Source organism: Anguilla rostrata, chromosome 17, assembly GCF_018555375.3.
Source record: "Anguilla rostrata isolate EN2019 chromosome 17, ASM1855537v3, whole genome shotgun sequence".
Taxonomy (NCBI): domain Eukaryota; kingdom Metazoa; phylum Chordata; class Actinopteri; order Anguilliformes; family Anguillidae; genus Anguilla; species Anguilla rostrata.
The window spans coordinates 19,548,527-19,564,761 of NC_057949.1; the positions used below are offsets into that span (position 1 = coordinate 19,548,527).

A 16,235-nucleotide genomic window follows, 5' to 3' on the forward strand; every position below is an offset into this window, starting at 1 on the left:
TGGGGAGTCCACGCATGTCTGCCTGTGATGATCACCTCGACGGGCGGACATAATGGGCTAAATGCCCCTGCTGAATGTCGAGTTCTGAGCGCAGCAAATATTGCCGTCTTTCCTATTACCTGCTGTAGTTGGCAGACCTCTGGTTGGTTAGATCTTAATTTGCTTTACAAATTCCTGGCTGTCGTTGCAAATAAAATTCTAATCTTAATTGACCTGCATGGTAGAATAATGGTATAGTAAAAATGAAACCTAATTTCGAATTTCCCAACTTTTTGATATGAGATTCAATGGATTCCCCGTTTCCCCTTCCTCCCCTTGTCAGAGGTGAACAAGAAGGAAGTTGTGGAGGCAGTGACCATTGTGGAGACCCCTCCCATGATGGTGGTCGGCGTCGTTGGCTACGTCCAGACCCCCCGCGGTCTCCGCTCCTTCAAAACCATCTTCGCCGAGCACATCAGTGACGAGTGCAAACGCCGCTTCTACAAGAACTGGTGAGGCTCACGGAAGCTGTGCTGCCACTCACCCTAAGGAACCAATTGAGACTTGGCATTTACAGCAGATCTTTTATGATTGATTCAGATAAGTGGGTTATAGGTGCTGCATAGCAGACTGAGGTTTGAGACCTCTGCAGTCATTACCTTTGGAGTAATGGAATAATCCACCTGAACTTTGCCCATATAGAGCTTGTGTAATGTTAGGAGTGCCTGTGGATTTAGTTTAAATGCCTGAAGATAATTTGAAATGCCAGTGTCACTATAGTGCACATGCTGTGATCAGTAGTGACTGAGCAGTCTGCATTTAGTGTAGCAAATCCTAGTTAATCGGACCGTGTGATGTAGGTTCTCAGGGTTAGAACCTGCCGAAGCGTTTTTGTCCTGCTCTAAACTGTGGCGCCCCCTCATGGCAGCTCCGCTCGGGTGCCTCGCGGCTCCGATGAGCTCCAGGCTCCTCTGGCCGGTGGAAAGGGCTCCTTAGAAGCCGCGCCACGAGCCGAACGCCTCCGCGGCCGTCTCTGCCCTCTCCTCCCCCCGGGAGGGGGGCGAGCGGCCGCGCGCGGCCTCCCTCCGCTGGCCCGCCCCGGGTCATGAGGGAGCCGCGCCAACCCGTGTGCCTCTCTGCCTCCTCCTCCTCCTCCTCCTCTCCGCTCCGCGCGCGCATGCACCCGCTGCGTCCGCGCAGGTACAAGTCCAAGAAGAAGGCCTTCACCAAGTACTGCAAGAAGTGGCAGGACGACGAGGGCAAGAAGCAGCTGGAGAAGGACTTCGCCGCCATGAAGAAGTACTGCCAGGTCGTCCGCATCGTCGCCCACACCCAGGTGAGGGCGCTGTCGAGCTCCGGCGGAGCCTCCTTCCCTGTACTTGTCTCTTGTGAACCAGCAGGGTGTTGGGTGACTTGGGTGCATCTGCCTGCTGCTCCGGGCTCGTCTGCTTTCTGGCTTCCTCATTCTCTGGTGGAGGGCTCGCGTGTCGGTGATGAGACCACGGAACACTGCGTCAGGCGTGACGCCCGACACGCATGAGGAAATTCTCCATGCTGCCTTCCTTCTGAGAACACGCCCCCCCACCTTTGAATGAGGCGCTGTGGGAGTAGCGTACCTACAGCGCTGTGTGCTTCCATAGGGTTTACACTGCACTTACCGGTACCAGCGCAGTGGGTCCACTGCCTTAGCGTCTCTGTAGAAATGAAAAGCTAACGCTACTGAGATTTTTATGGTTGCATTGGGAATGCTTGGTGTGCCTGCAAGCCGGTCTTTTCCCGCTGGCTGTGGTACAGCATCCACGAGGCGAAGCACACCCCTCCTAAGCTAACGCTACTTGGCTTTTTAAGGTAGCGTTAGGGATACTTGATACTCCGCCCGGTCTCTTCCCGCCAGCTGTGGTGGTGCGTCAGCGGGGCGGAGCACACCTGACACCCTCCCTCCGCTCCCCCGCAGATGCGTCTGCTGCCGCTCAGGCAGAAGAAGTCTCACCTGATGGAGGTGCAGCTGAACGGCGGCTCCATCGCCGACAAGGTGGACTGGGCCCGCGAGAAGCTGGAGCAGGCCGTGCCCATCACCAACGTCTTCACCCAGGACGAGATGATCGACGTCATCGGGGTCACCAAGGGCCACGGCTACAAAGGTGCGTGTGTCAGCTGTGGCCTCAGCGTACCGACCAATGAAATCTGCGCCTCTTCTGTCTTTGAGATTCCTTAAAGCCTCATTTGTTGAACTTGGGGGTGGTGCCATTCTGACACTGGTCATTTAAAATTGAGTCTTGAAAGGTTTAATGTCTGTAGTGTGGTATAAATGATTCACTTAGAAGCAAAACTGAATTCTGCTAAATTTGTTGTAAAGGGTCTGCATGCAACTTGCAGGGGAGGTGAAGTAGCCGTATAAATGAGTGTGAAAGGACTCCCGATTTACTCTGAAGGGCTGCCGGTGTAATGTTATATGGTGGAGGATCGCGTGTCTGAGAACACAGAACGGTCTGCTTTCTGGCTTCCTCATTCTCTGGTGGAGGGCTCGCGTGTCGGTGATGAGACCACGGAACACTGCGTCAGGCGTGACGCCCGACACGCATGAGGAAATTCTCCATGCTGCCTTCCTTCTGAGAACACGCCCCCCCACCTTTGAATGAGGCTCTGTAGGAGTAACGTACCTACAGCGCTGTGTGCTTCCGTAGGGTTTACACTGCACTTACCGCAGTTAGGGTTATGATGGAGGTACAGTCCTCCCTACTTCCTTCCTGAGGACAGCCCCTTAGCCTAGGTTTCCATACTCACGATTGGGTGAGCGAGCGGTGTTGGGAGTGGCTTGCCCAGTTTCTCTGTGCTTTCCCTCACCTGTGGCTCCTCCCCCTCCCCCCACCCCCCCTCCAGGTGTCACCAGCCGTTGGCACACCAAGAAGCTGCCCCGCAAGACCCATCGTGGTCTGCGCAAGGTGGCCTGCATCGGGGCCTGGCATCCCGCCCGCGTGGCCTTCTCCGTCGCTCGCGCCGGGCAGAAGGGCTACCACCACCGCACCGAGATCAACAAGAAGGTGGGTTTCAGCTGCTTCCAAAAAGGACCAAACTCCTTCCTGGAGGACTGCAGTGTCTGCTGGGTGCCTGTGCGCCCGCACTTCAGGCCTTAAGTCCATAGCTGGAGTCTGTTTCCAAGGCCTAAATTTGCTGACTGAAAGGAAACCAAAAAGGCTTCAGTGCCCCCCCTGCAGCCCACCAGGTTTAGAGTTTGGGACCCCTGGTCTGTAGTGTGATAACCTGTTGGCTTTAATTAATTGCAGATCCATAGTGCTTGAGCTTAAATCTGTCTCTCGTTGTAGATCTACAAGATTGGCCAGGGCTACCACACCAAGGATGGGAAGGTGGTGAAGAACAATGCCGCCACAGAGTACGATCTCTCCAACAAGAGCATTACCCCCCTGGTGAGTGTGGGGCATGACCCCCCCCATAAGCCCGGTGTGCTGCGACACTCGTCTGAGCAGCTGTTCATCTTGGCAGAGTGTCTTATAGTCTCTCTCTCTGTAGGGTGGCTTTGTGCACTACGGTGAAGTGAGGAATGACTTTGTCATGCTGAAGGGCTGCATCGTGGGCGTGAAGAAGAGGGTTCTGACTCTGCGCAAGGTGAGCCTCGCAAACCTGCTTTACGCTTTGAGCCATGTGTGTCCGTAGAAGGGGTGCGTTGTCAAACGTGTCCAGTCCGGACTAGCCTAGCTCCTCTAACTGCCAGCTGTAAGGCCAGTTCACAGCATATTGCTGCCACCCATTTCTGGTGGTTAAGCATGAAATGGCAGCAGGAGGTATGACAGTATTGACACTGCAAGTGGCCACTCCTGTGTCCTGCAGGGTGGTGCCTATACCACATGCATTTTGTAAAAATATTACAGATTTAACCTAAAAGTCCAGGGGTAGATGAGTTTTGCACTGACAAGTGTGCAGGGCCTTCAAATGAAACCCGTTTTTGGCAACGGGCAGTTTGATTGAACCTAACCCCCTGACCCTCTTGTGTCTCCCTCAGTCCCTGCTTGTGCAGACCAGCCGTCGCGCGCTGGAGAAGATCAACCTCAAGTTCATCGACACCACCTCCAAGTTCGGACACGGCCGCTTCCAGACTGTGGAGGAAAAGAAGGCGTTTATGGTAAGTGGGGCGCATGCGCTAGAAATGAACGCCTTTCATGAGCCCCTTAGGGCTATATTGAGTTGTCATGTCATTGGCATTGGGGGGGGGGGGGGGTGCTGGGCGTCTGGGTCAGATGTTAAGGCTGGGGGTCTGTTCAGAGGAAGTCGTGAGGTACTGTGTTAGTCATGGTACTGCCAGATGAGTAGGCGGAGTCTACCATCCGTTTGTCCAGTCTTGTGAATGTGGGCGGGGCCCCTGCACTGTTCGTAACCTGTTTTCAGCGCTCAGTCTGACTCTGGGTTCCATTCCAGTGCCACAGCATGGCCCGGTGAGGCAGGGGAGCAGTGCTCTACGTGCGCGTCTCCCTGTTCACTCTCTGGGAACAAACCCCCCCCCCCCCCCCCCCGTTCACTGTTCACTTGATGACTTGAACCCAGTGTTGGTGCATTGCTGTGAAGGTGGATTTTAATGAGTTGGTGATTGGCACTGTGTTGGCACCGCCCATGGCAACGCTTGCAAAGCCTTGCTGGGTCTTCACTTTTAGGTGTGTGAGACAGGGCACTAATGAGCCTTTCTCTGTACCTCCTGGTATAACTAATCTTCTCTTCCTCTCTCTCTCAGGGACCACTCAAGAAGGACCGTGTTGTCAAGGAAGAGACTGCCTAAGCTCCGCCTCTCCTGGCTCTGTCTGTGGTGTTATGAGCAGTCATGCATTGCTGCAGAGTTGTTTAATAAAAGACCAAAAATTACACTGCTGTCCTTGTGTCTGTTCAGGGAGAAAGTGGATCTGGGGGTTGGGGGGGTTACTATGATGACCATTATTTTTTTGAAATGTTGAAACATTCGTGCTGGTCGGTTTTGTGACCGAAGGAAATGAGGCTTTATGGGTAAGGGTTTGACGCAGGTGCTGAATCTTGTCCAGCGGCCGGAGTCTTGCTGCTGGGTGACACCGGTGTTCAGGCCTATTTCTTTCCTCTCAATCCAGCAAAAATTGTCCCAATTTTCTCTGCAAAGCACCAGGTCTACCTCACGTTGGCTTAAAACGGTGTAGTTTCCTCTGCGAACATGCAATTGGAACACTCGTAGCGACTGTACCGGTAGTCTGCAGATAAGGCAGCCGTCTGGTGCAGCCGCTTAAGTTGGGTATCGGCTGCCCCGATTTGAGATTAAAATGGCTTGTTTGGGCTCTCTAGCCCCTCTAGGGCCGCCATTTAGTTCGGCATGGAAATGCTCCCTGTTGCCTTGAACAGCATGGCTTCGTATTTGCGCGTCAGTTTGACTGCCTGCGTTGTGAAATGCGTCTGTCGGCATCCATCTGAAAGTGCGACTCAGCGTTGTGATGTCTGCTGGTCTCGCTCGGTCCAGAGAGGAAGCAAGCGGCCATTTCCTGAACGGCGCGGATCTGATCCAGCCCTGCTTCTGGAGCAGAGCTGGGCAACGTGGGCTGTATTCATGTTTTTAATGCTGACTTAAATCTTACAGGCTTGATCTCACCTTATTGCTACATTTCTGGATAAGCGTGGCAACCTGAAGACTTATTGTGTCCCTGTATGAAGCATTTGACTGTGATCTAACCTACGAGTGACCTAGCCATGGTGTGTATTGGCAGTTGGCTCAGTTTGCTAGTGTGATTAGTTGAAACTCCAACCTGCATATGCAACCCACCTGTGGCCTACAGTATAGCCGCAGTAATCTGCTAACTGCTAGCACGGCATTCAAATGCTCTTGCCATGGGATTTGATGTTCATTACGTGCGTCTCCAAGAAACCTCAGTTGAGTGCAAGAGGCTTTAATCCTTGTATGGGGATTACTTCAGCAGTCTAGTGGAGAGAGGGAGCAGCCTGAATATTTAAAGTTATTTACATTCTGCAACAGTGAGTTATTTTATCAAAAATTAAAAGTTTGCTTGATAGCTGAAAAAGGGCCATGCTAGTTTCATGAGTTTGTCTTTCCCCCCCCCACCCATCCCAAGGGTGATTTAATGCGATATAATTGTAAACTTTCTTCTATAAATGTGGAAATTATAAAAGGACCTAATATCTGTGAGACTGGGGTGTAGAGTGTGTGAAAGAAGAATGATGTATAATTTCCTTTGCTGGTGATGTCAGTGTTACGCTGCCCTTTTCTGCTGTTTGACAGCTTTTCAGCCCCTCTGCGGCACTCTCTTTAAAATAAATGAATTGGATGCATGCAGCATAAGAAATCTTTCATTTCCGTTGGAAATGTGGAAATTTTATAATGAGAAAAGTAACAGGAATGTCAGTCAGGGTCAAATGGTGTTGCGAAGGTGAAATTCGATGTGCGCTGACTGATGTCCAGGCACTTTAAAGAGTCTCCTTATTGAATATGCCTTTTCCCCAAGGGGTTTGTCCTCTCTCCCGCCTCAAAGTGGCTGAGGAGTCTCGGTGTTGATGGATTAATTGCTAATTGACTCGACGCAGGAAGACTTTGGACGACGCTGACAAAGCTGTCAGTGTGTGGGAGAGGACCTGGCTCTGGGTCCTGTGGTGCTGCCTGTTTTTTTTTTTTTCTTCTCTCGGTATCTTGGAGGACTCGCTGTCCTTCCCTTCCCGTCTACCTCTGTGTGTGCAGTGTTTCTGTGTTTATGACCTGTCTGTGCACAGTGACTTTCATGCTTCGTGTACATGCTTCACGTGTGGGTTAAAATGACCTCAACCAGATGTTCTGCAGAATGCGTCTTCTACAAAAATACTGCTGCAAGGACTCTGTGTGTGTGTGTGTGTGTGCGTGTGTGTGTAGCCATGTGGGTGTGTGCTTGAGAACATGCATGCGTGTTTAATGTGTGCGTGTGCTTGTCTGTGAGTGTGTACATCTCTGTGTGTATGTGTTTTGTGCGTGCCTTTGAATATTAGGCCGTCCTGTGCGTGTGTATGCATTCATGCGCATGTCTTTGCGTGTGTACGTGTTTACGTGCATTTCATGTGTACGTGAGCGTGTGTATGCATATGCAGTTGTGCATGTCGTTGTGTGTATGTGTCATTGCATGTGTGTTTTTAGCTGCTGCAGCAGAGATGCTCACAGACCCAGAAACGGGTGCGTTGGATGTGCCGTCTGTCCTCTGCGAGTCCTCCTTCACTCAAACGTCCTTCAGCCCATCTCCTGCACTGCCAACAGCACCAGATTCTGGGAGCTCCACACAGCCGCGGGCAGACTAGCGTTAGCCAACAACAGGTGAACGCAGAACTCTCAAACTCCCTCTCTTCTGACCCAAACACTTGGACCTTTGGCTTTCCACCTTCTCAGGATAGTGTTCTAAGGGGGGGGGGGGGTGTTTGCAGCTTCTTGGGGAATCTTGAAAAGGGTCCAGGAACACATTGCAGGGGCGGGGGGGGGGGGGCATTGTGGCTTTGAATGCATCAGCATGATAGAGGGCCGGAGGTGACAGGAAAGTCGATAATTAATGCATCAGGCAGAGTGATTGTACAGTACGTTCACCAGGGGGCTTGGTGAGGCCGGCACATGCCGCAGAGCAAAGCCATCGAGCTTTACGGCATCAGAACCGCTTCTGCACCGCTACAAATCTCTGCATTTCTTGTCCAGTATCTTTTTAGCTCCAGTGGGAAATTGTTGAGATATTTCTATGATACAATGACATCAAATTCAAACAGTGTGCTAATGATTAGTTCTAGATTTCTAGTATGAATATTGATTGAAGGATTTCCAGAGTTAGTAAGTAAATAATGGTAAGATTTATGCAATGCAATCTTCTATTTTGTTTCTCTTGCAATACTTCTCTTGCAAAACCAGAATCCTTGGTGTAAGAAACATACACTTTTAAATTACACTACATTTAGGCTGTTAGCAGACACACTTATCCAGGGCGATTTACATAAGTGCTTACATACTGGTTTAAGCAAGAAGCAGTGCTGATGCTGAGTCATCAGGGTCACAGCTGATGGTTGTAGTCAATAAATAATCTGACAACATAAAGTTAAACACCACAGTCGGTGCAACAAGAGAATGCAGAATGTAGTATTATTACTAATTTGTGTGAAGTTCTGCCTGCGTTTCAGATGAAAGTAGAGCTGCATTTCCCAGCAAGGTACGTTGACATGGTTTGGTTTTTGGAGCTTTGTCAAGAATGGCTCAAATGACCCTGTGCCTTCATGTTCATTAGCTGTCACCTCTCCTCATAGAGCCGTAATGGAGGGCAAAGCATTCCCCATTGGGCTTTCTTACATACTGTTACAGTACCTCGTCTCCTCATAGACCCGTAATGGAGGGCAGAGCGTTCCCCATTGGGCTTTCCTACATACTGTTACAGTACTTTGTCTCCTCATAGAGCCGTAATGGAGGGCAGAGCGTTCCCCATTGGGATTTCTTACATACTGTTACAGTATCTCGTCTCCTCATACAGCCGTAATGGAGGACAGAGTGTTCCCCATTGGGCCGCACGTCGCTTTGGATAAAAGCATCTGCAAAATAAATGTAATGTAATGTAATGGCTTCCTTACCTACTGGTACAGCACCTCTCCTCCTCATAGAGTCATAATGGAGGATCACAGCACGCACCTACATTCTCATTTACTTTCTTCTGTTTCTACTAGTACACCAACAACACCCTAACTTCTGTGGGGGGCATGTAACAAGCTTTTGTGATGCTGGACACAAAATATACTAAATTGAACAGGGGTTCTGATTGTTGAGGAATGTTGACTTAAGAGCATGACCTAGTGATTTGAACCAGTCTGATCTTATCCTATTGGCTGAATGTAATTTGGTGTGTAGTGATTGTGTGATTGGCCAACAAGCCTTCACAAACACTCAAATGGCGGATGAGCTGTTGTGTTCTCACTGAATAAACCAATGTAATGTTTTTCTCAGCCTTCACTGGGTTCACATGAGTCTGTGATTGACTGATCACGGTGACTTTACCCATTTTGGAGATTATGAAGCCCCACTTTCCTGCAGAAGATGTTTACATTTACATTTTAAGCATTTAGTGGATGCTCTTGTCCAGATCAACTTACACAACATGTATTATTGAACGTAGTATCCATTTAGTCAGCTGGATATTTATTGAAGCAATCCAGGATAAGTACTTTGCTCAAGGGTACAATGGCAGTGCCCCAGCTGGGACTACACTGCTATTAGCGTAATATGAACCTGGTACAAACTGAAAAACCCAGCAGCCGTGACAAAGCACGTCTCTAAGAATTGAGGACTAGAGACGGCCTTTGAGACCAAAGACATTCCAATAAGGCTTCTTCCTCACGACAGTTTCTCATTTTCAGACTGGTCTTTGCAGGGGTATGATGAGCATGGGAATACCTGTTCAGCTGCTCCTGACCCCCCCCCCCCCCCGACTATTATCCCTTTGTAGGAAGCAAATGATGAAAAATGGGTGAGTAGAATTTTCCGGTGTTAACAAAATCCATTAGATTGTAAGTGGTTTCTTATTATTTGAATTTCTAGCTGCAATATGCACACTTACTTCCTACTCATCTTGCTAGAGTTTGTGTAAATGGGGTGTGTGTGTGTGTGTGCGTGCGTGCGTGTGTATGTGTGTGTGCGTGCATGCATGCGTCCGTGCGTGTGTGTGAGATTTCATGTGATGTTAGTGTTTGTGTACATTGTACATTCAAGAAATCCAAAATTGAATTGTCAGAATTAGTTATAAAAACCAGATTATGCATATTCTGGAACAATTAGAGTTACTTCGTTTTTGTAATCAGATTACGTAATCTGTTACTATCCAGCACTTGAGTACTGTACAGCAGTGGTTCTCAAACTCGGCCCTGGGGGACCCCTGTGTATGCTGGTTTTCATTCCAACCTGGACCGAGGTTTGAGAACCACTGCCGTACAGCAGTCCGGAGTCCAGGTTTTGGGTTTCCTCCGCTGTGTTGACCCACCTACAGGCATTGATTAGTGGCATCACTTTCCCTTTACTACTGCGATTGTGCTCTGAAGATCAGATGACAAATGAACAGCGGGATCAATGTGGCCCATGTTTCACCTTCTGCTCTCTCCCCAGGATGTTATTGCCTCATCGTTTTACATTCATCCATCAGTCGGCCCGCCCTTGTTGCAGCATCAAAGCCGCTGCCCTCAATGCCCGGCTACCCTTTCCAGGAAATCGCACAGTCTGTCTTTCTGTGCATGTTGCTAGTGACTAACACGCTGTACAATTTTGGCATGTGTGTGTTCTAGTGTGTGCGTGTGTTCTAGTGTGTCCCTGCGTGTGTGTTTGCGCATGTGTGTTCTAGTGTGTGTGTTTGTGTGTACGCGTGCGTGTGCGTGTGTGTCTGTGTGTTTGCGCACGTGCACGTGTGTGTGTCCGTGTGTGCGTGTGTGTTCTAGTGTGTGTGTGCGTGCGTATGTGTATGGGTGGCAGGTGATGCCTAAGCATATCTCAATGATGTCATTTGCATGGTGACCCCCTCGCCGCCCCCTGCCCCTGTGCAGTTCCCCAGCAGTCTGTGGGAGGGCCAGCTGCTCTGCTCTCCCTGGAGGTTCAGTGCTGTCCAGATGTCTGCAGGAGCACCCCCCTTCCCCTCCCCTGTCTGCCAGTACCCTCTACCCCCCTGCTGCTTCCCCTGGGCGTGCTGTTGGGGGGGCAGAGGTGTCCTGAGGGACATTCCCTGGGCCTGCTGGCTCAGTCCTGGCACGGGCACCTTCACCGCTGCCAACCGACACATTTCACAACATTTTGTTGCTAATCAGGGCTGTGCCACCCACAAAGTCCCACAGGAAGTGCTAGCACTGTAGCTCCATTAGAGCCTCACCTGTGGAGAACAGTCCTCTCGCACGTCTCACACGGCCAAGATGCCTGTTTTCAGCTCCTTTCAAATGTCTCTCTGTTACCTGCATTATATTGTAATTGCTTTCCGCAGTTGTTATAAAAAATAACTATTCTCAGAAATATGTAAATGCGATCGCAGAACCCTGTTAAAGGCAGGTTCCTCCTCCGAAGAAAAAATGGAAGAAACTGGGTTTTGCTGTGTGGGACCTCAAATGCGGATTCCTCAGTGACATGGGAGGCCCAGCTCAACGTGCTTCCTCCCTGACCTTCGCCACGTTGGGCCTAAATGAGTGGTGAGGTTATTTCACGAGTGCAATGCAGCCTCGCACTGTTGAAAAGCATATTAATTACAAAAGCCTGTGAAACACCGCTTAATTAAACCCCTTCCTCCTCACTGCCTCATTGTGAAATTGCCCATTTTAAAAATAATAATGAGGTGTGTCTGGGACAAAACCCGATTAGGCTCATTCAGGTTTCTCCCTCGTTTAGAGCTCATTTTTCTGTATTTAAAAGTTTTAAAATGCTTGGGCTGGAAATGGCATGATATCAATATAATGCATCCTTAGAATACTCAACTCCTTGAGGGACAGGTATATGCTATGTATCTAAGATTCTCTTGGCATAATGAGTCCGGTGAGTTTAGCTGAATACTTTACCCATATCAGTTTCGGAAACATGCTTTTAATAGGGCCTTGGCTTTCGGACTGAAGACCAGTCTCCGGCTACGTCAGGGGTGTCAAACTCAAATTCTTTCAGTCAGCAGCCAGCTAAGGCCTTGAGAACAAGGTGCGTTGACTCTTCAGCCAAATGACTTGAATCATTAGTGTTGAAATGCACAGAAAACCAGCAGACACTGTGTCCCTTCAGGACTTGCCGCCTGTGATCTACGGTATATTATGCGCATGCATATACAACGGTATGTTTCATTCGTATGGAAATATAGAGCTGTAAACATGATCTAACGGAGCGAAGGATAGGGGCCGTATCCCAAACCTGCACACCCTTTCTGCCGGGAGCGTCCCGCACATTCTTGACCATATTCGGAAGAAAGAACTGAAGAAAGAACGTAGTTTGTCATGTTGCCCACAGGGGAAGACCTACAGATTGTTCTCTTATATAATATTCCACAGCAGTGGAGGTCACGAACATCCAAGGAGCATTACAGCTGAATTTTACATAATTTCCTTCATTTCTGAACGTGCCACCAGCAACTGGTAATTATAGGCACAATTCCCCTCTTAAATAAGACTATGGCCCTGTCTCCATCAAGCCTCATGAGGAGCCATTCCATCTGCTTCTAAGCACTTTTACACCAACTTAACCGATTGAATGTGTGCCATTTTTAATTCAGGAACATCTGAACTTAAGTTTATTTATTCATTTTTTGATAGAAGGAAAAATTGGCCAACTTCATGCATGCTTGCCTGTGGGTCTGGAGACTAGCATCGGTCCATCCTGAAGGAACAGCTGTTAGTTGTGGGTTGGCTGCCAGGATGCATGCTGGGAAGGGAAACCTTCAGCCCTGATTGAATGCGGGGCGTATTGATGCCTTCAGCAGGCCACACACAGCAACACTCCAACACTATTACTCAAGCCAGCCGTGGGGTAACTACATACCGGAAAATGGAATAAAAACATTGCGTATATGTGACTTTTAAAAGCATTAGCACACACACACACACACACACATGCACGCTCACACATATTCCTCCAATACCCAGATCCCCCTTATTACACAGGTTTTACAGCTGACCACTGACCTTACCAGCAGTCGGCTTCATTATGTTTACTCTCCTCTGCCCCCCCCCCCCCCCAGATAGAGGTATTAGTGTTCCCAGAAAACACTATGACATCATCCAACTCATAATCCTGGGGGGCAGGCCAGATATATGATAGATGGATGAGGAGACATGTCTCCAAAGGTCTTGGTTAACGAGGACTGGCCCCTTATGGTCCTATTTTAAGGCCAAAATAAGATCCTTTCTCCTGTAACCCAAAAAGCCCATGCAGGGATCACGTGATATTCGGGACAGATATGAAATAGAAATGGCATGTCTTTGTGTTTGAAAACCTCTCAGCGAGAGCTCCGCCGTTCGTCCGCGTGTTCTCGTCTGACACAGAGTGCGCTGGACTGCGGCTCCAGTGCACCGTACAGGGGGGGATGGGGGCGTCTATTAGTATTCGGCACCCCACCTCATTGCCACTGTCCTCCTTAGTGCTCTCATTGCCTGCCCCTCCTCCCTGCAGTTCCACGTACTGCCACCAGAGGGGGAAAGAACAATGCATTTCTGACTGGCATCAGCGGCGGCCACTAGAACGCTCCTCTTTTACCCCCTGTGGCAGTTTAAACCTTCCCCTTAGCAACTACTGTCTCATGCCATGAGACGAAACGGCCTAACGCCTCGCGATATGCGGTCACGACAGTAAGCTTATCTGTGGAACGTGCACACGGACGGGAATCCGTTGGCCCTGAGTGAGAAAAGGCCGTTTGGTGATCAGAGCCAGCGGAGGAGGCATTGCATAAGCGGTGCATCACAGATAGGGACACGTAGAAATAGAATCAGTAGATTTGGAGCTGCTGGGTGTCTCATCCTGTTATGCCACTGCTCTAGTGCGCGGGTGAGCCACACGGCCTGAGTTCAAATCCGGGCCGTGCCCGGTGCTGATTGGCCGGCAGCCCCGTGTGGCGATGCACGATTGGCTGTAGTGAAGGAAGGAAGGGCGTAAGCTGACTGTGATGGCGGTGAATCATTACTCACTCAGGATTGGGTGACCTGCAAGTCCACCTGTTGAGCTTGAAACATGAAATATCTTCCTCCATCTTGTGTCTATGTGAGCTCGACTTGCAAACAGTGTGAGATGAAGAGCAGTGCTTGGCATCGCATTCTTTTGAGGTGAGCACATGCTCGCCTGTGCTCTCCCGAATCGTTGACAGAGGTTACAAGAATGAGTGAGAATGAGAACTAAGGAGAAAAATGTGGGAAAAGCATTTTAAATTAAAAATTTTAATTAGACTATTTCCACTCATTAAAAGCAGCGTTGGAGCCATGCCAGAGCCTACCAGCTTTTGAATTGACCTCCTTTTCTTTCCTTTCTCCAAACCCAAATGTAATTCTTTGCCTGAGAAGTCTCTGGGAAGCAGGATCACAATTTAATATTGAACAGGTGGTCAAGGAGGAAATGGTGTTACCTTAAAATGAAAATGGCAGTTGGAAGACTCTGTTCGGTAATTATTTAAGAAAAATATTCTCGAGGCGTGGCCCTGCGCGGAAGCGTTCCAGCGAAAAGCAAAAGTGTCCTGAAATTGTGGATAATTATCACATTGCTGAACCAGCCTCTTGTGCCTTTGTCGTTTGTGGCCACATGCTGAGGGATCCATACTGCAAAGGATGATACGCTGATGATCATTGATACGCTGAATAAAGCTCTATGCACTTGCCATCGAAATATCTGAGCTCTTTCCAATACGTGGGCCGGCTATGTAAAGCCTTCTGTGGCACTGAACTGAACGTCCAGTTGCAAAGCACGACCAGTTCAGCAGAGAGGACATACTTGTCTTCACGGTGTGGAGCAAATGCTAAGGAATACAGTTAATGCATGAGTTTTAACTTTAACTTTAAACTGTAATGCAGCGCAACTATAATGGTGGATGGCATGCAGTATCACATTCAGCTCGGTTACAAAGTGTTGCCTGTCAGTGACACAACCTTGATGTAGTAAAGAACTGCTGTGAAAGTGGGTTATAAAAAGTTTTGAGGCTTGCATGTGCTGAAGCTTTTGGTTGTGACCCCCCCGTTCATACAGTTGCAGTGTTTGAATATGTAATTACTACTCCTATCCAGAAGGTGGCAGAACATTACAGTAGCTTCCTATCCAGCCACCCCCCCCCCCCCTTCCCCCTTTTTACTGATCACACAGCACTGCAGAGAGACACGCTAGGCTTTGATCACTCTACCAGGAGAGAGGAGAGAGAGAGTGGGGGGGGGGGGAGGGGGGGAGAGAAAGAGCAAGAACATGTGAGAGATGTTCAGAAGAGGGAGCAAAGGAGCAACGAGAGAGAAAAAGAGAGAGAGAGTGAGAAAGTGGGAAAGCGAGCATATGAAGACGACTCCAAATTCAGACATCCACACACATACACACACCAAAATACAGATATTGACTCATAGGCTGAGGGACTGCCAGTCATGCTGTTTAACTGGAGAACACAGAAAACTCTCCGGTATGTTCCTCTTGCCCCAGGAATTCCTCAGCTTGTATTCAATTTATCTTCAGAAAAAAAAAACAAAATCAACGGGATAGACAGACAGGTTTTCTCTCTCTCCTCCATACAGTGGTAACAGGTTGTCTGCGACTAAACTGTTCTGCCCCTGAACCCGATCTCGCCCACCCGCTGAGATACAACCGTGGAAATGTTCAACTGTGTTGTGCTGCAGCAAAACCTCCTTTTTTCAAGGGCACCGCTGGTCAAGGACTGCCCCCCCACCCCACCGCCCACCCCCCTCCCCGGTGCGGAGTGGATCTGCTGGGATCAGAACCTGACAGTGTCTCTCAGGTGCGGTGATTTAAGGCGCCACCGTTCACGGGTGCCTGCGCGGGGCTCCAGGGCAATGATCACCTCTGTCACACTGTCACTCAGGCTCTGGTGATGTCACTGGAGTCTTCTGCCTTTTTCACCCAGTCTCCACCTTCTCCCTGACAGAGGGAGGGAGCAAGGGAGTGAGAGAAAAGGTTGGAGAGAGAGAGAGAGAGAGCGAGAGAAAGAGGGGGAATGAAGCAATTGGAGAGAGGGGGAATGAAAGAGCGGAAGACGAGCTGGAGGGGGGGAGTCCCAGAATGAAAACAGTGACAGAATGGAAGGGAGTAAAGTAGAGAGAGAGAGAGGGAGAGAGAGAGAGAGAACTAGCAATGCAAGGTGGGAACACGGGAGAGAAGATGAAAATGAGATGTAAGCGAGAGAATGGGATGTAAAGGGCGGGGGAGGGAGGTGATACTACGGGAGACAGTGAGTCACAGGCGGAGGGAGGATGCGCAGAGAGGAACACTAAGGACAGACCTGTCAGCCAGCCAAGATGGAGGGAGTGAGAGACAAAGATGGAGAAGTGTGAGAAATAGGCTAACGGGAAGATAGCAGGTAGATAACAGGTCCAAACAAAATGCACATACCTGTTCGTTCTCGTTACACACCGATTGGTCGATTTCTCACTCGAATAAAATAGATCTCTATAATTTCTACCATAATTAGTTTTTTTTTATGTCACGTAAATTGTCAAAATAACCGCACTGTAAAACCCAAGAGTTCATTTTACTCAAATGGTTTAATGAAAGCAATTGCTTAGTTTCCCACGAGGCATCCAGTCTGAGTGCGAACCAA

General features: G+C 49.2%; 1 protein-coding gene and 3 non-coding genes across 4 annotated transcripts in view; all 4 read left to right on the forward strand.

The window, feature by feature from the left end:
- Nucleotides 1-4,848, forward strand: part of rpl3 (ribosomal protein L3) — a 6,059-nt gene extending 1,211 nt beyond the window's left edge. The window contains exons 3-10 of the mRNA XM_064315028.1: nt 323-491; nt 1,180-1,315; nt 1,934-2,120; nt 2,860-3,020; nt 3,303-3,404; nt 3,508-3,603; nt 3,998-4,117; nt 4,721-4,848. Coding sequence (XP_064171098.1) covers nt 323-491; nt 1,180-1,315; nt 1,934-2,120; nt 2,860-3,020; nt 3,303-3,404; nt 3,508-3,603; nt 3,998-4,117; nt 4,721-4,765 — 1,016 coding nt within the window. The 3' untranslated portion in view covers nt 4,766-4,848. The remainder of the gene's footprint in view (nt 1-322; nt 492-1,179; nt 1,316-1,933; nt 2,121-2,859; nt 3,021-3,302; nt 3,405-3,507; nt 3,604-3,997; nt 4,118-4,720) is intronic.
- Nucleotides 1,463-1,555, forward strand: LOC135244298 (small nucleolar RNA U83B). Its single transcript, XR_010326956.1, has one exon. It is a non-coding gene; the product is annotated as a small nucleolar RNA U83B (small nucleolar RNA).
- Nucleotides 2,507-2,599, forward strand: LOC135244299 (small nucleolar RNA U83B). The gene has a single exon (XR_010326957.1). It is a non-coding gene; the product is annotated as a small nucleolar RNA U83B (small nucleolar RNA).
- Nucleotides 4,355-4,487, forward strand: LOC135244293 (small nucleolar RNA SNORA54). Its single transcript, XR_010326951.1, has one exon. It is a non-coding gene; the product is annotated as a small nucleolar RNA SNORA54 (small nucleolar RNA).
- Nucleotides 4,849-16,235: the final 11,387 nt, after the last annotated feature.